We start from the raw sequence: 23568 nt of genomic DNA, 5'->3' as shown, positions 1-23568 counted from the left end.
ATAGATGGATGGATGTAAACAAATAGATTAATCATGACAAATGCAGCAGGGCAGTCAAGTTATATAAGGTGAGGACCCAGCAGTGACAAATGACTTCAGCAAGAGGGGGCTCTGTGGTGACTGGATAAGAGCTTCTTTGTTCAATTGGTAAGAAATTGATCCAGAAGAGAATGAGAAGTGAGAAAGTATAACAAGTATAGACTACCGTTTTGATGAGTTTTGTTGTGAACAGGAGCAAAAAAAAAACGGTGGAGATGGAAGGAGATGTAAGCGTGAAGGAATAGTTTATCATTTTTTATAATGATAATGTGGCATGTTTGTATGTAGATGCACATGACCTAGAAATTACTGAATTAATGATGATGGCACAAGAGGGGAAAGTGAGGGCGCCTGAGTGGCTCAGTCGTTAAAGGTCTGCCTTCGGCTCAGGTCATGGTCCCAGGGTCCTGGGATCAAGCCCCGCGTCGGGCTCCCTGCTCAGCAGGAAGCCTGCTTCTCCCTCTCCCACTCCCCCTGGTTGTGTTCCTGCTCTCGCTATGTCTCTCTCTGTCAAATAAATAAATAAAAAATCTTAAAAAAAAAAAAAGAGGGGAAAAGTGAGGAGGAGGAGGAGGGAGGGAGAAGGAATAATTTAATTTTAGGAAGGAGTCAAGTCACTAAGAAGGTGCTAAGAGATGGGATCCAGGATGCACATGGAAGGATTGGCCTTCGATAGGAACAGGGATGGTTCATTTACTGAAATAGTAGAGAAGGCACAATTTGTGGGTGGGATGCAGGTGGGCTATTAGATTTGATGGCGGGGAAATGAGAGAATTCTCTTCTGGCTGCTTTCATTATCTCAGTGAAGGAAGAGATGTGCTCATTAACTGGGAACAGAGAGAGGGGAGGGATGCTAGGATCTTGAGAAGAGAAGGAAAATGCGGGATGCAATCATCACAGGCAGGGCAAGAGAGCAAACTGCCCAGGGTAGGGGAGGTGTGTTTCTAGCAAGGTCAAGGGCCCATGTGATATGTGTGGCTGAAAATCTGAAACACAGCAAGCCTAAATGGTGGTGGTTTTTTCACAATAATCTTCAGATGCTCGGGATCAGGTGTGGAATGAGACAGTGGGGTTTACCTAGGATGGGGTTTTTTCACCTGGACATAATGCCAGGAAAGTTAGGGAGCTTGCACCAGGATAATGGAGCTTATGGTGGTTGAGGACAGTAAAGACATGGTAGGCAGAGGGGCAAAGGAGTCTGAGAAAGTGGTTGGCTCCATGAAATGAAGTCTTGATGAAGCTGAAGAATAACTGGACTATTTTTATTTGGGGCAACGTGGAAGGATCTTGAAGTGAGAGAAGTCAGACAGAGAAAGACAAATACCATAGGATCCTACTTATATGTGGAATCCAAAACAAAAAAACAAAACAAAACAAAACAAAAACCCACACAACAAAACAGACATATAGAAACAGAGATTAGATTTGTGGTTGCCAGAGGTGGTGGGATGGGGGTGAGGAATTAGGGGAAGGTGATCAAAAGGTACAAAATCCCAGGCATAAGATAAATGAGTTCTGGGGAGGTAAAGTATAACACGATGACTAGAGTTAACAATGCCATATCGTACATATGCAAGTTGCCAAGAAAACAGATCTTAAAAGTCCTCATCAAGAGGAAACAAAATTGTAACTTGTGAATGACTGTTAATCTTATTGTGGTAATCGTTTTGTATTCTACACATATGTCAGACCACGATGTTGTACACCTTAAACTAATGCAATGTTAGATGCCAATTATATCTCAGTAAGACTGGGTCAAGAAGGAATTCCCTGGAATAAAAACCACAGCAGGTGAGTGGAAGGGTAGGAGGTACAGTTCAGAGAGTAGGCTGTTTGAAATGGAGATTGTGGAGACGGATTCATTGCTGATGACGGAAGTTCTGGGGTAGGAACACGGGAGTGAGCGGCTAAGCGGGGATTGGAGCTAACGAGGCCAAGGGGCAGAAAGACTAGGTGATACACAGATGCCAGCCGGAAAGAACGATGTGGTCAAGGAGGGAAGTTGGCCCAAGTACCCAGGTCATTGGTAAGTGTTGGGGAGGGACTGGATGTCAGCAGATGGCAGTAAGAAGGCGAGGTAATAAGTATGAAAGTCTAGTTACTTGTGCTTTTGAGGAACTGGGGTTTGTGAAGGATAAAGGGAGAAATGGTTTAAATGGGCCACTGAAACGAGGTGGGAGAGAAGTAGGGTCCTTAGCTCTCTCTAGGGCCTGGGGTACATAGAATGGGGGAGGTAAAAAGAGCTTTCCTCAACTCAGGGGTCAGTGAGGTTTCACTTAGAATCATCAATGAGGGGAAGTTCCGAGAAGTTGAAGATGAAGTGGGTTTTGCTGCTGAGGTCCACAGGTACCAGGGGACAGGGTGGAAAGATTTTGGAAGGTGGGATGTGACTCAGTTGGGGAATGTAAAGAGCCATCAGAGGGACAGAATTTGGTGTAAGTATACATCATCCAGGAGGCTTGGTGACTACTCTCACTGATTCCATTGACAGCAACAACACTTAACGAGGGTATTTAATTTTTGAAATATGTGAGCATTTAAAGAAAAATCTTCCATCTCATTATTTTAAAGTTGGCCCTCAGACTCGTATGGGGTGGGAACATGGGTCCTGAGCTGTTCTGGTGCCTCTTTTACGATCTCAAATTTTCCCTTGGTGTCACTGTGGTCCTGCCTAGGGATCATAAATGACAGACAAGGAAATAAATCCAGTTCTGCCCGAGTTCAGCATCCTGCTGCCTCCTAGGGCCGGTGGAGGATGCCGCGGCCACTGCTCTACCAGCCCCCATCTTGACCTCCATGACAGAAGCATAGCTGCTTTCCTGGTTTGATCAAGATGTCCTCAAATGCCCAAAAGAGACGTCTGACATTGGGAAGAAGAGACAATTGAGGAAAGGCAGGAACAGCAGCACACTTACACATGGCGCATGGCGTCCTCAAAGAGAACCAGGTCCATCACTGTGTTGACTTCATTGTGGTTCTCCAGGGCTTCCACCAGAGTCTGGGTCAGAAGTTCCCACGACTGGACGGGCATGTACTTGGGCTCACTGATACCACTGGCAAAATGGCAGTACATGTTCAGGCTTCGGGTCTGCTCCACAGGCTCATCAATATCCTGGTGGTGGAACATAAGCGTAAAGACCCCCTTTACCGACTCAGTTCTGGTTCCACAGAGTAGAGACCCCTCATTTGCTTTTTCTCTCTGGACACTTCCTGCAAATTAATGATCAGTGCTGCTTCCACCACTTCCTTTCTCCTGAGCAGCTCTTATGAAGTAGAAGTTTAACATTCATTTACCAGCTCCATGAAGTCATGGGTGATGTTTATTATTCCCTGTGGGCTGAGGATGGGAAATGGAAGGTGGAAGGTACCCATCCCATATGCACAGTAAGAGTCCATGTCTGGGCAGAGGAGTGGATGGGGACACATGGATAGATTTCCCTAAGCAGGGGCTCTTTCATCACTGCTGGGTAAAGGGGTCCATGCCCCAGTGCCCTCATCTCCCCCACATTTGTTCCAACAGGTCTTGCTTCCTAGTCCACAGCAGCATCATAAAACATCCTTTCCTCTTTCCTATGAGACAGCACACTGGAGGTTTCCAGCCCCAACTTCATTGGCTCAGCCCGGAGAACTTGGTTTCTAAAAAAAATGCATCATGAGCCATCCTTAGATGACTGGTTTGTTTATGAGGATCCTGATAATCTGAAAATGTTCACAGGAGAGCCTCCTATATATGAAATTTTCATAAAGATAGGAGCTGATTGTGTGTTAATTCTTGCCCACAGGGCAGACCTTACCATGTTTAACAAAAACCGAGTACAACTCAATTAATTTAAAAGATAGCATGTCTGTGTCTCTTTACTACCAATGTACCTCTAAGTATCAAAGAGGCAGCTAATCATTTTAATTTAGAAAGGAACTACTTACTTATCAAAACCCAAATCCTAGAGACTTCAAAAGGAAGAAAGGTGGTAGGGGAAGTAAGTCCAAGAAAGAACATGCTTTCTAGTACCTAAGTAGGAATTTATATGAGTATGAGCAACTGTCCCCACCTGCCATTTTTTTCTTCCAAAGTTCTGACTGGGAGAAGCACCTGGGAAAGAGGAAACCTGCATGCTCTTTATCAGCAGGGACGTTACCCCGGGAATGAGTCACTACTGTAGGGTTAGCTTTGTAAGCCCAAGGGATAAGAGTCATCAAATCTAATGGAGGGGAAGTGAGGATGATAGTCTCATCTACAGAGAAACCAGGACTGCTGCCTGGTTTATAAGAATGAAATGGAAAGAGTTAAATATCAAAGAGTTATTATACTTTGAAGGTGATTTCAGGGCCATGGAAAGCCTTTAAACTATTCTGGCTTTGCCACACATGAACAGTAAATGTTTAATGCAAGGCAAGAGAGCCATTCTTGCTCGCTGCAGAAGGCACGTGGGGAAGTGATGTGGGAACCCATTTACCCAGTTTGAAAATGGCTAATATACTGGGAATTGGTTCTGCTGGAAGTCAATTTACACTAACGATCTAGCAGAGGAATGACTGAAGTACAGTTCTGACTCTTTGATGAATAAAACAATGTGTCTCCGATGTTATGATCAGAGTCAGGCTATTCCGGAGGGAGAGAGAAAATCGACTCGCCTGGTGATTCAAAGATTTCTTAATAGCAACACCACATCACACAAGGACCATTTCTCGGAGAACTTTAAGATTTCACTGGTAGAAACAGGACTGTATCACTTCCTTGGTGGAAACGTGGCAACTTTTCTTTAATACTGCTGTCAAGATCTGATGCAGCCAAAGGTACTTCCGGCTGGCATTTCAAATGTTGTTGGGGAAGGATGACGGCAGTATTAATTATATCTCGGTCTATGATCTAAAGAATGTGTTCTTAGGATACAGACCTACATGGGAACCTCTATTTCAAAGGCTGAATGTTGGTACTCTGAAGTGCCAGCTCAAATCAATGGGAAAAGAGAGTCAAGGCTTGTTTGCAGAGCTAACAATGAATACATGAGTTGGCAAATGCTACAGTACTCAGAGGGGCACCTAAGATGTGAGAGTACTGAATATTGGGACACAGAAAAATGATTAAGTGGGGGAATTTCAGGGTGTTCATACTAGTAAAAAGCCAACTGACTCAGTCGTTAAGCGTCTGCCTTCAGCTCAGGTCATGATCCCAGGGTCCTGGGATCGAGCCCCACATCGGGCTCCCTGCTCCGCGGGAAGAAAAAACAAAAAGAGAGATAAGTTACTTAAAAATGCTGTCTAAGGGGTGGCTGGGTGGCGCAGTCAGTTGGGCGTCTGGCTCTTGGTTTCGGCTCAGGTCATGATCTCGAGGTTGTGAGATCGAGCCCCCACATGGGGCTCTGTGCTCAGTGCGGAGTCCGCTTGGGATTCTCTCTCTCTCTCTCTCCCCCTCTGCCCCTCCCGCTTGTGCTCTCTCTCTCTGTCTCTGAAATAAATAAATCTTTAAGAAAAAATGCTGTCCTATCATGTAGGTTGGGATGGACTGTAAGTATCTTCAGAGGTAGATCCAGGATGGTATCAGGAAAAAACCTGGTGCTAGACCTAACCAGGTGAGCTTAGGGACAACATGGTACATTTAAATACAAGTTTTGATTATTTCTAAGTTCAAGAGAGGACAAGCAGTATGTGTGGAAAATATGCAGATCTGGTCAACTTTTAGAAGGCTCAGTGTTAGTTGTGGGGTAATTTTGACACTAGAAGTGTAGTATGATCTTAGGCTGTGTTAATGTGTGCTTCCCAAGGCATATTCTACGCAGTATTCATTCTGCAAATTATTAACAGGTTTTATGAAAGGAAAAGAGTTTTAGGGTCTCATACATTTGGGAAATGATAAATGAATCAGGGTTGTTTAAGAATTTTAGGGCTTTAATGTGCTAAAAGCACTGTGAATTTCCAAGAGAGGGAAAGAATATGAAGTATTTCTCAATTTGTCATGGATATCTTCTTTCCAAAGAGTGTATTGTAGTGCAACTAGTTAGTGGAGTAACAAAATTATAGTGTATAAGAGGGAATGATGATCCTGCTTTTGGCCAGACCTCAGTTGGGTTGTGTGATGAAAGTCAGATACCATGATTTCGGAGGGGGGACCTGATGGAAAAGTAATCAAGATGATGGCAAATTTCTCTGGGTTTGAGAACAAGCCATGTCAGAAGTGGCTAAAAGAACACAGGCTATTTGGTCTGGAGGAGAGAAGACTCAGTAAGGACAAGACAAATGATCTTAAAATATTTGAAAGTTTTTCATGTAGACCTAAAATTCATGGACAGGGAAATAAATTTTAGATCATTATTAGAAAAAAGTTCCAGCCTTTAAAATTGTTCTAAAGGCTCCAAATTTCAAAATTGTTCCAAATTCCCAGTCATTAGCAGCTCCAAAATGGCACCCTTTGGAAAGATGAGACTGGCCATTTTCAAGGATGTTGGAGCATCCACTGGGATGACCAATCTGGGAAATGCTACTGAGAGGAATCAGTATATGATGAGGAATTGGATCAGATGATCCCCATAGACCTTTTCAACACTGACATTCTATGATTAATTTGTGCCTTTTGCTGCCCTAGCATTTTTCACCTCAGCAAAATAATGATAGATTTCTTTCCCTATCCAATCTCTGATTTTTTCCCCCAATTTATGAGCTAGATTTTATCATTTGGGTGATTATCTGCATAATTATTATTTTTCAAATGTAAAAGAATTTTTTGCAAGGCAATACTCACGTCAAAAATTTTCTTGACCACTTCTGTCTGGATTTTATCAAAGAGATCAAAGTCCTTTTCTTCCACCATCTTATCCCGATAAACCCGATTTGATTCATGCAGATAGAGCTTTACTAGGTCCTGTGTGGATTTTACACATTCTACTGAGGAGAAGAGAATGCCCTTTAAAGAGAATAGAGAAAATATCATGTGAACAACAATTTAAAACTACAACAGCTGTAATTTATTGAACCAGTTATGTGACAGGTACTGGGCTGAAGCTTTGTCAGATAAAACTCATTTAACCACCATGATGATCCTACAAAATAATTTTTACTGTATCCATTTTGTACAGTGTGGACATTGGGATTCAGAAAGACAGGAATTATGCCTAATGTCATATATATAGTATGCGGTCTTAGTACAAAACCACAAGGTTTTGAAACTAGGTCTGCCTGACATTAGAGCCTGAAATTTTGACCATTACATTCCAAATAACCACAGTGAGGAGAGAGGTAGCTTCTCTGCTATATTTCAATTCCCTAAGTGCCAACTTGAAAACCAGTCCAGGGGACAATTGTTTATGTAAAATCAGAATGATGACAAAGGGTTGGAATGACTATAGCTAACTTTTGCAGGTCAGCAATCCATTTATTTATTTCTAGTAGGTTCTCCTTCCATACACCATAGGGATTATTCCCAATATTTACTATTCTTTTAAATTTTTTCTGTCACCTCACCTCTCTCTGTTACTATTAGTCAATGTCTTAGCCTTCTTTTTCATTGAAAAATGGAGACCACCAAGATTAGAGTCTCTCAATGACCTCAACAGGTCTTATAACTTCAAACTCCTCTAAACCTGTGTTTTCCCCATTGCTTTCTTTTTTATCATAGAGGGAAAGGGGCCATTTAATTATTCCTCATCACCAATGGAATAATGCTTTGACTCATGAGCATGGCATAAAGTTCTGGTTAGAATAGGACTACCAGTCTAGTTTCTCATGATCACTGTTATCACCACTTCCCATAAAATCTAGATTTCAGTTTCACCAAATTAAAATTATTTTATGATGCTGCATATTTTCTGTGCCTTCTTGCCTTTTGCTTTTCTTGCTATGCTCATATTTCAAGATCCAATTCAAGGGTTATCTCTTTCTTGAAGTCTTCCATGGCAACTCCCTCTCTGCCCAACAGCATACCCTCTGATGTGCCCCCACTTAACACTTTATATATACATCTATTTGTTTCTAAAATCGTTCTTCTTTGTACAGGTTTGTTTCTTCCAGTTCATGATGAGTGTCTCAAAGGCAGGGAAATTGACAGGCTTCATTTTGGGTGTGGTTTATTTTTATCATTGTATTATTGGCATTTAGCATGGTGCCTGACATAAACTAGATTCTCAATGAGTGCTCACTGAAAGAATGAATGGACTAATACTGAATCCTTCAATTACTATAACATAGCAAGAACCTCCATCAAGATTTCTGCTTTTGGTAGTGGCAGAATACTGGATTACAAACCAATCCACTTAAGTCAACTACAAAAGATAGGAAAATTATCTTTATTTTTTAAAAGATTTTATTTATTTATTTGACGGGGGAGGGGGGGCAGAGAGAGAGAGACCAAGCAGGGGGAGCAGCAGAGGGAGAGGGAGAAGCAGACTCGCCCAATGCAGGGCTCAATCCCAGGACCATGGGATCATGACCTGAGCTGAAGGCAGACGCTTAACTCACAGCCATTCAGGCTCCCCAGGAAAATTATCTTTAAAGCTTCATCTTTCTAGAGGCATTACGGAGTCACCAAGGCAGCGAGGACTCAAAGGGCTAAATTACTAGAGAGAAGAAAAGGAAGAAAGGGACATATGAGCACTATTTCTTTTTCCTTTGGACATTTGCCAATTCACAAGTAATGGCTTATAGGTTCAGAAACTGAAAAGACAGAGAGACAACTGACAGGTTAAGATGCTGAGCAAATTTTTTTTAAAAAAGATTTTATTTATTTATTTTGACAGAGAGAGAGAGAGAGACAGTGAGAGAGGGAACACAAGCAGGGGTGGGGGGTGGGGTGGGAAAGGGAGAAGCAGGTTCCCTGCTGAGCAGGGAGCCCAATGTGGGGCTCGATCCCAGGACCCTGGGATCATGACCTGAGCCAAAGGCAGATGCTTAATGACTGAGCCACCCAGGTGCCCCGATGTGAGCAAACTTATCTCAAGGGTAGGAAGGATGAAAATTGAAGTTCAGGGATTACCAAGAAGGGGGTCATGGTGAAAACCCCATGGGACCCCTCAAATACACTAGGAGTATGAATGAATCACAAATCATTCTGTCCTCACGGAAACTGGAGCCCAACTTCAATCTCCTCAATCCCCGGTAACTGCTTGGCAGAAGCAGAAGCAGAAATATGTAATCTCTGAAGGAAAATAGCATCATCTAAACCCTCAAATTATCTGCACATTTTAAAACTCCTAATGTCTGGAAATAAAACAAAAATTACTGGGAATACCAGGAGATACCACCAAATCAAGAAAAAACTGACCCATAGAAGACCTAGGTATTGGAATTATCAGACACAAACTTTAACAAAACTATCATTAATATGACCAAGACATTAGAGGACATCATATAAAGAATTTCATCAAAGAATTGGAGTCTTCAAAAATGAATCAAATGGAAATTCTCAAATTAAAAATTACCCCAAATTACAGTTACTGACATTAGGAACTTATCAACGGGGTTAATAGCAGAATAGACAGAGCTGAAAATAGAATTAGTTTATAGGAAGAGAGAGTAGCACAAAATATTCAGATTGAATCACAAACAGAAAAAAAGAAAGAGCATAAGGGACATATGAGACACAGTGAAAAGTTCTCATACACATGTATTAAAATACTAGAAGAGGAAGAGAGAGAAGCGGAAGCAACATTTGAAAAGATATTGACTGGGACTTCTCTAAAACTGGAAAAAAAAAATACAACTGAAAAGATAAGACATCAAACCAGATTCTGAAGTGCTTATAAACACTAAGCAGAATAAATACAAAAAAATAGCACTTAGACATCTTGGGCATAATAGTGACATTTTTGAAAATCAAAGACAAACAGAAAATCTTAAAAGCTGGCAAGTAAAAAAAAAATACATGTACTGTCAAAGGGACAGTAAGAATTGAGGATAATTTATCAACAGAAACAATGGAAGCCAGGGGACAGTAGAAGGATACCTTCAAAATGCTGAAATAGCTGCCAACCTAGAATTCTAATACCCCTCCCAAAATCCTTTTAAAAAATAAGAAATACATTTTCGGTTCAATAAAAACTGAGAGATTATTTTCTAGCTGATAGAAACTACACTAAATACTAAAGGAGTTCTTCAGGCAGAATGAAAATGATTCCAAATGGAAGAATCAGAAATACAACAGGAATATGAGCAATGGGAAGAGTAATATGCGAGTAGATCTAAATAAATGTTGACTTGGAGTGCCTGGGAGGCTCAGGCAGTTAAGTGTCTGCCTTTGGCTCAGGGCATAATCCCAGGGTCCTGGGATCGAGCCCCGCATCGGGCTCCCTGCTCGGCGGGAAGCCTGCTTCTCCCTCTCCCACTCCCCCTGCTGTGTTCCCTCTCTTGCTGTGTCTCTCTCTATCAAATAAATAAATAAAATCTTTAAAAAAAAAAAAAAGAAAAGAAAAGAAACAGTGGGCTGGGCGCCTGGGTGGCTCAGTCGGTTGAGCGTCAGACTCTTGATTTCGGCTCAGGTCATGATCTCAGGGTCAGGCTCCACGCTGAGTCGGGAGTCTGCTTGCGACTCTCCCTCTCCCTCTGTGCCTCCCCCTGTTCATGCTCTCTTTCTTTCTCTAAAATAAATTTAAAAATCATTTAAAAAAGGAAACAAACAGGGGCGCCTGGGTGGCTCAGTCGTTAAGCGTCTGCCTTCGGCTCGGGTCATGATCCCAGGGTCCTGGGTCCGAGCCCCGCATCGGGCTCCCTGCTCGGCGGGAAGCCTGCTTCTCCCTCTCCCTCTGCTCCTCCCCCCTGCTCACTCTCCCTCCTGCTCACTCTCTCTCTCTCAAATAAATAAAATCTTAAAAATAAATGTTGACTAAGACAAAAATATTAGTGTATTATAGGTTTTCAATATACATTGAATTAAAAAATAGACTAAAATTGGAGGGATGTAAATTGTTATAAGACCTTTGCATTATATGGCAATTGATAAAGTACTAATTTATAAAAGAAAAAGAGATGAAATGATGCATTTGGTAACCATTAGATGAACGTAAAAAGATGTAGGCTAAAAGAGGGAGAAAATAAAATAAAAAGTAACTAGAATACAAAAAATGAGAGGAAAGGAAACATAGAATAGGTAGAACATACTGAAAACAAACAGTATAAAGTAGATTTAATCCTAATATATATTATATAAAATAACATCAAATATAAATGAACTAAATATTTTAATTAAAAGACTATGATTATTAGACTAGATTTAAAAAATCCAAATAGATGTTGCCTATAGGAGATATACCTTAAACATAAGAAAAAAGAGGCTGCAATAAGAAATTGGAAAACAATATAGCATGAAGGAATTGGAAACAATATAGCATGAAGATACTGACTAAAATAATGTGGAATAGCCACACTACTCTACAAAATTGACTTTAAAGCAAGAGCCATTTTTAGAAATAAAGCAGTGTATTTAATAAGAAGAAAAAGGTCAATCCACTAGGAAGATATACTAATTTTAAATGTGTGTGCACCTAATAACATAGTTTCAAAACACATAACGCAAATATGACATAAAATGAGAAATGGACATGTCCACAATCGCACAATCACACCTTTTTAAGAAACTGACAGAACTGGCAGAACAAGTCGTCAAAAAAATCAGTAAGGATATAAAATATTTCAATGACATGATTTACAAGCTTGACCTAATTGGCATATTGATTCAACTACACTCAGCACCTGAAGAATGCACTATTTAAGAAGTGCACATCGGTCAAATCTTGGGACATAAAGCAGATCTCAACAAATTTCAAATGAATAAAATAATTGAGTATATTTTCTAACAATAGTGGACGTAAGCTGAGCATCAGTAAGAGAAGGATAGCTAGAAAATCTCTCAATTTTAAAAAATAAAGCAATACTTCCAAATATCCCATGGGTTAAAGGAGAAACCATAGGGGAAATTAAGAAATACTATGAAGTGAATGATAATAAAAATACAACATAGGAAAGTTTGCATGATAAGGGTATGGCATAATTAGTGATAAATTCATAGCCTTAAAATGAATGTTTTAGAAGGGCCAAAAGGCTGATGATTGATGACACAAGTAGCCATGTCATGGAAGTTAGAAAAAGGAGAACCTCAAATCTAAAAGTGTGAAGAAAGTGATTATAAAGAAAAGAGCAATTATTAATAATGTAAAAGCAGTTATCAAATAGAGATAGCAAATAAAGCAAAAAAAAGCCTATCATATTAGTATATTTTTCAGTTTCTTTGAAAAGATAGCACAACTGATAACTCCTTAGTAAGGCTGATATAAGAGAAAAAGAGAAAATCAGAAAAGACACAAATAATCAATATCCAGTAGAAGAAAGAAGACATAGGGTGCCTGGGTGGCTCAGTTGGTTAAGCGACTGCCTTCAGCTCAGGTCATGATCCCAGGGTCCTGGGATCGAGTCCCGCATTGGGCTCCCTGCTCTGCGGGGAGCCTGCTTCTCCCTCTCCCACTCCCCCTGCTTGTGTTCCCTCTCTCGCTGTGTCTCTCTCTGTCAAATAAATAAATAAAATCTTTAAAAAAAAAAAAAAAAAGAAGAAAGAAGACATAATCTCAGATACAACAGGTATCTAAAAGATAACCACAGGTTATTATAAATGATTATATGCCAATAAATTAGAAATTGAGAACATCAATATCATACCACAACTGACATATGAAGAAATAGAAAATCTGAGTTGGCTAATGTGTACAAAGAAATTGAACTCATAACTTAAGATCTTCCACAAAAAACTCCAGATTGTTTCAGCAGTAAATTCCTCTGACATTTAAGGAAGGCTCACTACAATGTTTTACAAAAGCTTCCAGAGAGTAGAAAAAGAGGGACCATTCCCAATGCATTTTATGAGGAAAGGAAAATTATAGGGCCATCTTATTAATAGAGTTGCAAGAAGTATATTAAAAAATAGAAAATGGAATCCAGCAAAATATAAAAGGCTCAACATGTAGCAATTAAGTTGGGTTGATTATAGGAATGCAAGGGTGATCTAAGACTCAAAACTAATCAATGTAATTTATCACATTTCTAGAAACAATGAGAAGAAATTCGATATAATTATTTCAAGAGCAACAGAAAAATCATTTGTTAAGTTTCAACATACATTCATGGTTAAAACTCTTAGGAGACTATAAACAGGAAGAAATTTTCTTAATCTGTCAAAAAGCATCCCCCCAAACCTATAGTAAGCAACACACTTAATGGTCAACTATTACAAGCCCTTCCCTCTAAAATTAGGAATGCATCAAGAGGCCACTCATACAACTTCTCTTCAACCTCATACTGGCAGTTGTAGCCAGCACAATAAGACAAGAAAAAGAAATTATAAGATTAAAGGATTGGAAAGAAAGAAATTACTATCACTAGTATTTTTTACCAATAACATGATTGTATATGTATGTATAAACATAATATTAAACAAAGCTACAAAATAATATTTGTCATAGGATTCTATTTGATAACGTTCAAAAATAGGCCAAAAGAGCTTAGGGTGTTAGAAGTCCAGACAGTATTTACTTCTGGGAGGGAAAGAAAAACCAAATGGAAGGGAGAAAAAGGGAAGAGCTTTAGGGATGTGGGAATGTTCTGTTTCTCGATCTGAAGATCTAAAATCTTTCTCGTGGTTACGTAGGTGTGATGACTTTGTGATAATTAACCAAGCTGTGAGCTTATGACTCGTGTCCTTTCCTACACGTATGTTATACTCTGATAAAAGTTTATTTTTGCAAAAGAAAGAAATTCCATTAGGTCCCTTTGGCCCCACCCATACCCATGTCTCTGCCTCCCTCCTCCTCGGCTCTCCTAGGTATCAGGCAGGAACCAGATGCAGAGGGCAGGAAGAAGCACCCACCAGGAACCCCAACTTCTTGGACTATCCTTCACAGTGAGGTGCACTATCACTTGGAGCTTATAACCCCGGGAAAGCCAAATGCTCAGGATGCCTGGCAGTTAAGGGCTGAGTCAGTGTGAGCACACCAAGCACAGACTCTCTGTACCACTTTAGTTACGAGTCACACTGAGATGGGAGCGGTTAATGATTTCTGCTACTCGGAGCTCTATCAGATCATGTCCTGATCAGGACAGTGAGGGGAGTGCAGAGAAGGTCTGAATTACTGAGCCTTGGGTCAAGCTGGATGGAGGAAAGCAGTGTGTTTAGGCAACGCTTGTCTTCCGGCAGGCATTTAACCACCCACTCATGCTTCCATCAGGCCTTCGGACAAGGAGGCGGGGAGGCAGGCAGGGAAAGCTATGGTCAAACTCTGAGCCTGAAACTGCCCTCTGGAGGAGGAGGGGAGGGGGCTGTGTGGTTGCAGGGAGGCAGGCGCTCCAGGGAGGGATGCATTTTCCCCACCCACCCTCGTGGCAGGTGGCTGACAGCTGGCCGGCTGCAGAGAGCCCAGGGCACTGACACTCAGCCTGCCTGAGTCAGGCAAAGACACGGGCCATCGTGACCATTCATGCTGTCACCTAGCTGGTAACTTCCCCGAGCCTCTCTTAAATTGGGATAATAATGTGCAACCCAAAGGGTTGTCATGAGTATACATTTCAGGATGTGCGGGTGACAAAGCGTCTGTCCGGGCAAGAGCTGGATGCTTCTGGTAGAGGAAACTTAATGCCCTCCTCCCTTCAGCTCTGCCCTATGAGCAATGTGCATTTGCTCCACTGACGTTAACTCCCTTTTTGCATTTGGGAAATGCAGAAGGTGACCCCCCCCCCCATCAAGCTGCATTGAGATTTCAGAGAGGGGGTGTGTGATAACAGAGATCTTTCTCCGTTAATACTCAAGATGAGAGATGAGAGTGGGCATGCACAAACTTTGCTATCATCCTGGCCTCAAGGCTACAATCTTCAGGCTTCACAGGCTTGGAGTGGAGTCTTTCTTGCTGACAGAATGGTGTGGAGGATGGAGGCCCTGGCCAGGAAACCAAAGACCTGGATTCTTGCTCCAGTTCCTTCACTGGCTGGCTGTGTGCTCTCAGGAAAATCTATAGAATCCCTGGGGGTCTCTGTTTCTCCTCATTTTTAGCAGAGTTAATGTTTAGGAGGTGCATGACCCAGGAGGGCTGTCCTGAGCCAGCTTAGGTGGGTTCTCAAAGACATGCCCTCACGTGGGGCTTGGTGTCTCCACCATTAGGTTCAGCCATTCTGGAACACAGTTGTTAGGTCTCTGAACTAATGTTTGGGGGATTTCTGCTCTTTACAACCAAAAGTCTTGGCTGGACCCTGCAGGCCCTATATCCTCATGGTCTGGACCTTTGCTAGTCTGAGGTTCCCTGGAATTCTACCTGCACAGGTAATGTGCCCTGGGTAATGAAATCCAAATACACGTGCTCACTGTGGCGGGTCCACCTCACTCCCTGATCATGCCGACTGACATTCCCCAACAGGTGTGGCCTCTGCTTGGTGTAAAAGGCATCCTTCCCTCTATCCTTGCCCAGGGCCCTCTGGGGGAGGAGTCTCTCTGAAAAGCAGTTTCTGCAGATTCCTGTCCAGGAGGGGAAAGGTGTGGACTCCACCCTGTGAGGATGGTGTGTATGACCAAGAGGAAGAGGGGGCTGGGCTTTGCCGCATTGCCCTCTGGACATTGTGGCCATGAAGGGTCAAGCAACGGAAAGCAACGGGCAGAGACAGGCCATCACCATTCAGAGGAGCAGGTGGAAGAATCTCAAATGGCTGTGGCCTGGAAAGGAACCTGAAATTTTAAAACAGAGGCCTCCCAGGGGCTGGCAGATGGTATCTCAAGAATATTATGACATGGCTTTCTTCAGGAAGTGGATCTATCCTGCATGACTCAGGGACATTCTTTTTGATCCCAAGAATAATGGGTGTATCAACAGGGCCTACAAAATAGTTTATTTTTTTAATTTTTTTTTAAAGATTTTATTTATTTATTTGAGAGAGAGAATGAGAGAGAGAGAGAGAGAGAGAGAGAGAAAGCACACGAAAGGGGGGAGGGTCAGAGGGAGAAGCAGACTCCCTGCTGAGCAGGGAGCTCGATGCGGGACTCGATCCTGGGACTCCAGGATCATGACCTGAGCCGAAGGCAGTCGCTTAACCAACTAAGCCACCCAGGCGCCCCAAAATAGTTTTCTCTGCATTCCTTCCAAGGCAAGCTGGAATCATTACATAACATTTTCTTCCAGATGCCGAGCCTTCTCCAACCCAAAGGAATCAACTCAGAAATGCGTCCTGGGAAATGACGCGTTTGTCATTGGCAAACATAACTCTATCTGGTTGACGTCCTTCCTCGTGGATCCCATGGCACCCTGTTTACCTGTTTATTATGCTCATGACTCCATATGAACTGTGCCTTTGCCTAAGAGTTTGGCATTAACTACTGTTTTACTAAGAGTGGAAGGGACCAGACCATCACTAAGCCTTCTGGGGCATCTCTGAGCAGATGGACTCACCTGGAAAATGTTGGCAAAGTCTCTGAGGTTGAAAACGTAGTGGAATTTGATCGCTGTGGGTAGGAACGTGGTGGCAATTTTCTGGTGGAAGGTCAGGGCCAGATTGATGAGCTGGGGGCTGGATTTCTGCAGGGCCGCTGGGAAGTGTCCGAACGTTAGGTGCTGAGTCAAGATGGTGCCGTAGATGGAGGCCAGGGCGTCTGCTCCCGGGAAGGAGAGGACGAACACACTGAAATGACGCTGCCCAGGGGAACAGGCATGTGAGTTAAGAGCATGAGTTAGAGTCAAAATCACCTTCTGGGGACTTGGGTAAAATAATGAGGAATTCTTAGAAGGGCTTTGGATTCTATAATCTGGTCACATTTTTCACACTGAACCTAAACTTGGGTTGAATCTAAATGTCTGGAGTAGTAACAGGCTTGGGGCCTTTAGTCGAAGATGTCAGCAAGTAGTAGGAAGAGAACAGAACTTGAACTCAGAGCATCTGAGTCCCAACAAGTATTTGATACTGAAGATCCACATGACCTTAGGAGAGTCATTTCATCTCTCTGAAGTTTCCCTACTCTGAAGAATGAGCAAAATCAGATGGACTCCATGACCCCTTCCAGCTCAAAAATCTTCATGGTTCTGGGTCTAAGAGTATCTTTGTCCCCCTAGACATGCAAATCAGCATCCTGTATGATTTGTCACTCTCAGAGGCTGAACGGGGGGAGGGCCAATGATTACTTGTCATTGAGTGATATCCATTCTGGTAAGATAGAATTTATTCAGGATTCAGGACCTCAGCTCTCTCATACCTGAAGCCGTGGGTTGATGGTGAAGCTGCCTGCGGTGGGGTTCATACAGGAAACATACTGGACATTCCTGATCTCCTTCAGGGACAGCTTGCTCTGATCATACCTGGAACAGGCAGAAACCACAGTGACAGATGGGTGAGGGTCCAGGCAGGTAAGTGCCTTTTCAAGGTGAGGTGGATGTGTCCTATCATTCATGTGTGTGGGTGGTTAAAAAAAAAAGTCCAGAGGGGTGCCTGGGTGGCTCAGTCAGTTAAGCGGCTGCCTTCGGCTCAGGTCATGATCCCAAGGTCCTGGGATCGAGCCCCGCATCCGGCTCCCTGCTCAGGGGGAAGCCTGCTTCTCCCTCTCCCACTCCCCCTGCTTGTGTTCTTTCTCTAGTTCTCTGTCAGTTAAATCAATAAATAAAATATTTAAAAAAAAAAAAAAAAAAAGTCCAGATCCATTGGTAGAGATTGAAAAAGGACAAGAGCTTAGGCCCAAATCCTGAGGGGTCCAACATCTACGGGAATAGCGTAGGAGAAAGAAACCATAAAGATGGACTAAGGGGTAGGGTAGAAATCCAGGGTGTATGGCACCCCAGAAGGCAAAGTAAGTCAGTATTTCCAAAAGGAGAGAGCAGTCAACCATGTCCAGTGCTGTAGAGAGAAGAAGAAAGACAGCGATCCAACCCAATGGGTCTGTTAGATCTTACATAAAAATAGAGTTAGGGGGTGAGCAAGAACAATAGTTCGGTGAAGTGGAAGAAACAGAAACCAGGTGGTGGGGTGAGCAGTGATGGGGAAGGTGGTGAAGTGGAAACAGAGCAGAGAAATTTGGCTTTGTAGGGAGAGAGAACAGGCCAATAATTAGAAAATGATGTTTCTGAACACAATAGAGGAAATCTAGGTGAGTCTCAATATTGAGGAGAAGAAACCATTCAGGACTTGAGGGGCAGTTAACGCAGGAGGTGGGAGAGAGCAGAAGCAAGAAGCTGGTGATGGTTCAGCTTCAGGGAAGGTGTGTCAGGACCAGGGAGAAAGGGACGCAGGGGGAAGCAAGTAAGTTGTACAGATGTGGAAGCAGAAACAAAGATGGCGCCCGTGGTCACCAGCGGGAAGTGGGGTGGGAAGCTTGCGGACAGACAGGAGGTATGAAATAGCCATTGCTGAGAGTGGAAATGCAAACATGTCAAAGTAACAGGGCAGGATTTCCAGAGAGCTTCTACTGCCCACCTAAGTCCATCAGACCATGAGTCTGCCGTAACACTTGTGTGCAGGGCTGAAGGGTTCCAGTACAGTCCAGGTGCTGGTGTGCACACTGCGGATGGTGGTGTCTGGCAGGCATCCCACAGAGATGTGAGGAATGATTGAAAGGCAACTCAGGTCACCATCACAACCATCATTCTCTCTGAGCTCCCTCTTCACACTGACCACTTTCTCAGCAACTCATTCAATGTGGGGCAGGAAGGTGAGCCAAAGTGGTCTCCAATCACAGATTTTTTTTTTTTTCCTGACAAGTTCAGAATTTTTGCCATGAACAATTACGCTGTTTCAAGAGACAGTGTCAGACCCTGTGAGTTGTTCCGAAAGAGACAAAGGCTGTTAAGGCCTGCAGACATCTGCACGCTCCGTAGCGTGTGAGCTGTTCTCACTCCAGTACCTGCTCGGGGCTACGGGACCACAGTGAGGGACAAGAGTGGTTAATTCTGCTCTGGGGGTTTGGAGAAGGCAACTTTTGAGATGAATATTGAAGAAAAAAGTAGGGGTTTTTTTCCCCCTTAGATGAGACTTCCCACGTAGGCATTAATGCCCCTGTCTGAAGACCTCCCCAGGAAACAGAGTCCCGTGAGGAATGTGATTTTCCGTGGGCATTCTCATCTGGCACCAGCACTCCACTGTGGTTTGTGGCTCCAGTAGAACAGCCCTCAGCCCTGCCTTCAGCCCCCCCCCCCCACCGTCCCGTGGGCCCCAGGCCCTTTGCATGCATGCTCTTACCAGTGGCCATAGTCCAGATGCTGCCGGATGATGGTGTGGGGCTGCACAGTCCCGTAGGCGTCCACCTCGGGCATGTTCATGTCATCGATGAAATAGATAAGCTTCTTGTTGCCTGGGGGGCCATAATTTCTGCCAGCCTTCTTTTCTAGAGGCTTTTCCAGGACAGCTGAAGAGATGAGCCAGTTAGTGAGGGAGGGAGGTTCAAACCTCAGATGCCAGCACTGAGAAAGAACAGGTGTCAAGGACAAACAATGGTGCAGCGTGCACCTGCCTACAAACAGCAGCAGTTACTACCAGATCCAGGACATTCTACAGGACCAGCGGTGATGCCGGGAACCAGCTGGTAGTGAGGGTGACTGCATCGACCAGGCGTTCAACACCTTACAACGTGCCCTGTGTCAGGTCCTTACAAATGCATATGACCTCATTGAATCTGTGCAACATCAGTGCAAGATTAGTATGATCATTCCCATTTTACAGATGAGGACACTGAGGCTCAGAAGAACAAAGGCACTTTTCTAGGGTGCAGCCAGGATACAGATCTGGAGCAGTTAAATTTCAGAGCCCAGGCTCCGTCTATCATACTTGTGGTCCCCAGTTTTCTTGGCTTATGGAGTAGAAACAGAAGAAACCTTCATGGTCTCGAGGCCTGGGACTCTACCCTCAAGGAAATCTACAAATAACTGGATCCTGGGTAGACCTGCCTCTAGGTCAAACAGTACAGAAGCACGGAGGCTGGGGCTCCCACATCGGGGTGGGTGGGGGCCCCTTCCACACCTGGGGGATATGACAGGATCTACTGGATAGTTTGTCAGCAGAGATCTCAGAGAGTTCACCTCCTGGGGTTCTCCCCGAGGGGGAATAAGAACAACAGCCCTCAGAGAATTTCCCAGAAGCTTCCAGCACCGTGAAGGGCTCTTCCGCTGCCTTCAGGTTATCATCAGGCTCCTTGCAGAGCAACTCCGTGCCTTTCTGGAGACTTAGCTACAGACTCTCTTCTGGAATCGTCCCTTCACACAACACCGCTGCCCAGCCTGATGGGACTTGTTGAGAACAACCTTAAGTAATGGAGTGGAGAGCTATGTACTTTTTTTTTTTCAATAAAGCAATTAAATATGTATTGGGAGAACTGACACTTCTTATTACAGCTGGAACCTCTAAGAACCATCTGATTCCTTCTCTTGAAAAACAAGTTTGTAAACAAGGAGAAAGTGTCAATAGACATTTGGAGGTGACAGATAGGAAGACAAGTTCCTTCAAGAAGCCTGAATATTCTAATTTTCTGGTCCTGAGTTAAATTAAGTGTTTCAAATATGAATCGGATTTAAATTTAATTAGCATCCAATTAACATACCCTATCAACCAATTAATCACCCGACACCTTTTTCCCCCTAAAGATATAACAGCTATATTCGAGATCTGTCAAAATGAAATATAATTAATGGGCTGCCAAGGACATGTTTTTGAGAACAGTCCTTCTAGTAGGAAATTCTCCTCTTGGGAAGACTTGTTTCTGCTCTCCCCAGAGCAGTGATATTTAAAACAACCCCTGGAATGAGGCAGACCCCTCTAATTTGGGTTGATTAAACTCTTTATGCTTCTAAAGGATTGTTGAGGAGAAAAGCATGTCAGTTAGCAAGAAGTGGGCTTGGAAGGCACTGGGTCATCCCAAAAGGATGATGTTGAACCCTCCAGGGAGGGAGCACTCCCTCAGGAAAGGCATACACATTTTTGATCCCTCCGTGACCAAGCTCTGCTCCAAGTCACATCTCGGATGGCGTGGGAGTTAAGTGATTGTTTCCAGGCAGAACTGGAGAAACAGAGGTGGATCTCAGCGTTAGCAAACAGGTTGGTGGTGAAGGCGCTCAACACGCGAGAAGTATAAAGAACTGCGGTCCTCCCCCCTCAGACTTCTGGGTTCTGCCTTGTTGTAAACAAGTCCTGACAGTCAAGCCCATACCTGGGCCTGGAGTTCATCTGCTCCATCTTTTTTTAATTTATTTTTTTATTTTTTAAGATTTTATTTATTTATTTGACAGAGAGAGAGACAGCGAGAGCAGGAACACAAGCAGGGGGAGTGGGAGGGGGAGAAGCAGCCTCCCTGCCGAGCAGGGAGCTCGATCCCAGGACCCTGGGATCATGACCTGAGCCGAAGGCAGACGCTTAACGACTGAGCCACCCAGGCGCCCTGCTCCATCTTTTTTTTAAGATTGATTGACTGACTGATTGATTTAGAGAGTGTGAGCACGCGAGCAAGCACAAGTTGGGGTTGGGGGGAGAGACAGGGAGGGAGAGACAGAATCTCAAGCAGACTCCCCACTGAGCACAGAGCCTGATGCAGGGCTTGATCTCACAACCCTGAGGTCAAGGGCTGGACGCTTAACTGACTGAGCCACCTGGGCACCCCCATCTGCTCCATCTTGCCCAACTTCTCCACATGGACCGGCCTCCCGTTCAGCTGGTAGCCATGTCCTACATTAGCTGCCCTCTGCTTTTATTCACATGGTCCCTTCTGCAATATTTCAACACCATTGTGCATTCGAGGAGTAATTTCAGTTTCAAAGTGGGTTCCGACCTGTTCTCATTTCACTGTCTCCACCATGACCACCCTTTGCCCATCGGCTCTCACCTGCTAGCTACGACATCCTCCCAAATGGCCTCCCTTCTCAAAATAGCAGACAGGAGTCCCCTTGCAAGATGTGAATCAGATCATGCCAGTCTCCTGCTTAAAACTCACCCGGGGCATCCCATCTTGCCTGGGGCAAAAGCCAGTCTGGGTACGTCCACAAACCTGTGTCTATGTTTTTCTCTCTGATGTTCCCCTGTCCACTCTCTCTGCTCCAGCCGTCCTGCTCTGCTATTCTTGCTGCCACAGGGCCTTTGCTCTGGCTGATGACCCTACCTGCAATCCTTTCTCCCAAAGGCCAGCCCAGCTTGTGCCCTCATTTCCATCAGGCATTTATCTGCTCAAATGCCATTTCTCAGTGAGCCCTGCCCTGCACAAGGGCCAAAGTTAACCCCTACCCCCAATTCCCTGTGCCTGCTTCATTGTTCTTAAAATTTCACTTAAAATGCTCTATATTCTACATATTTATCTTATGTATTATATTACCCCCTCCACACTATAAATTCCGCAAGAACAGGAATCATTCTCTTTCTCACTGTCCTAACCCCAGCACCTAGAACATTATCTAGCACACAGCAGAGTATTCAAAAGACATTTAAGAAATGAATGAATGAATTTTATGACAAACCCCATGAATGGCAAAGAAAGATACATCATCACCATTTTGTAACTAAGAAAACAGAGCAGAAGACATGAACAGACACTTCTCCAAAGAAGACATACCAATGGCTAACACACACCTGAAAAAATGTTCATCATTATTAGCCATCAGGGAAATTCAAATCAAAACCACATTGAGATACCACCTTACACCAGTTAGAATGGCAAAAATTGACAAGGCAAGAAACAACAAATGTTGGCAAGGTTGTGGAGAAAGGGGAACCCTCTTACACTGTTGGTGGGAATGCAAGTTGGTAGAGCCACTTTGGAAAACAGTGTGGAGATGCCTCAAAAATTTAAAAATAGAGCTACCCTATGACCCAGCAATTGCACTCCTGGGTATTTACCCCAAAGACACAGATGTAGTGAAAAGAAGGGCCATATGCACCCCAATGTTCATAGCAGAATTGTCTGCAATAGCCAAACTGTGGAGAGAGCCTAGATGTCCTTCAACAGATGAATGGATAAAGAAGATGTGGTCCATATATACAATGGAATATTACTCAGCCATCAGAAAGGATGAATACCCAACTTTTGCATCAACGTGGATGGGACTGGAGGAGATTATGCTAAGTGAAATAAGTCAAGCAGAGAAAGTCAATTATCATATGGTTTCACTTATTTGTGGACCATAAGGAATAGCATGGAGGACATTAGGAGAAGAGAAAAATGAAGGGGGGGGGAAATCAGAGGGAGAGTTGAACCATGAGAGACTATGGACTCTGAGAAACAAACTGAGGACGTTAGAGGGGAGGGGGCGTGGGGGGATGGGTTAGCCTGGTGACGGGTATTAAGTAGGGCACGTTCTGCATGGAGCACTGGGTGTTATACCAAACCAATGAAACATGGAACGCTACATCAAAAACTAATGATGTATTGTATGGTGACTAATGTAACATAATAAAATAAAATAAAGACTAAGCAAAAAAAAAAAAAAAAAACCAAAATAAAACAAAACAAAACAGAAAACAAGGCTAAGGCAGGTTGCATGCCTTGCTGCAATTAATCCAGGTCTGTAGATACTGATCCTAATGCCTCTTTCATACATCACTCAGGGAGAGAGCCCTTGGAAGCCC

The 23568-nt window shown here is 43.5% G+C and overlaps 1 protein-coding gene across 1 annotated transcript in view; it reads right to left on the bottom strand.

Annotated features, from left to right (window-relative positions):
* Nucleotides 1–23568, bottom strand: part of DNAH9 (dynein axonemal heavy chain 9) — a 357089-nt gene that overhangs the window by 164193 nt on the left and 169328 nt on the right. Inside the window, 5 exon segments of the mRNA XM_021694498.1 lie at nt 2955–3151; nt 6776–6937; nt 16437–16676; nt 17234–17336; nt 19207–19372. Of these exon segments, the coding sequence (XP_021550173.1) occupies nt 2955–3151; nt 6776–6937; nt 16437–16676; nt 17234–17336; nt 19207–19372 (868 nt within the window).

Source organism: Neomonachus schauinslandi, chromosome 15, assembly GCF_002201575.2.
Source record: "Neomonachus schauinslandi chromosome 15, ASM220157v2, whole genome shotgun sequence".
Taxonomy (NCBI): Eukaryota; Metazoa; Chordata; class Mammalia; order Carnivora; family Phocidae; genus Neomonachus; species Neomonachus schauinslandi.
Note: the sequence above shows the minus strand (reverse complement) of the source record. Positions and strands in the feature narration are given on the sequence as shown.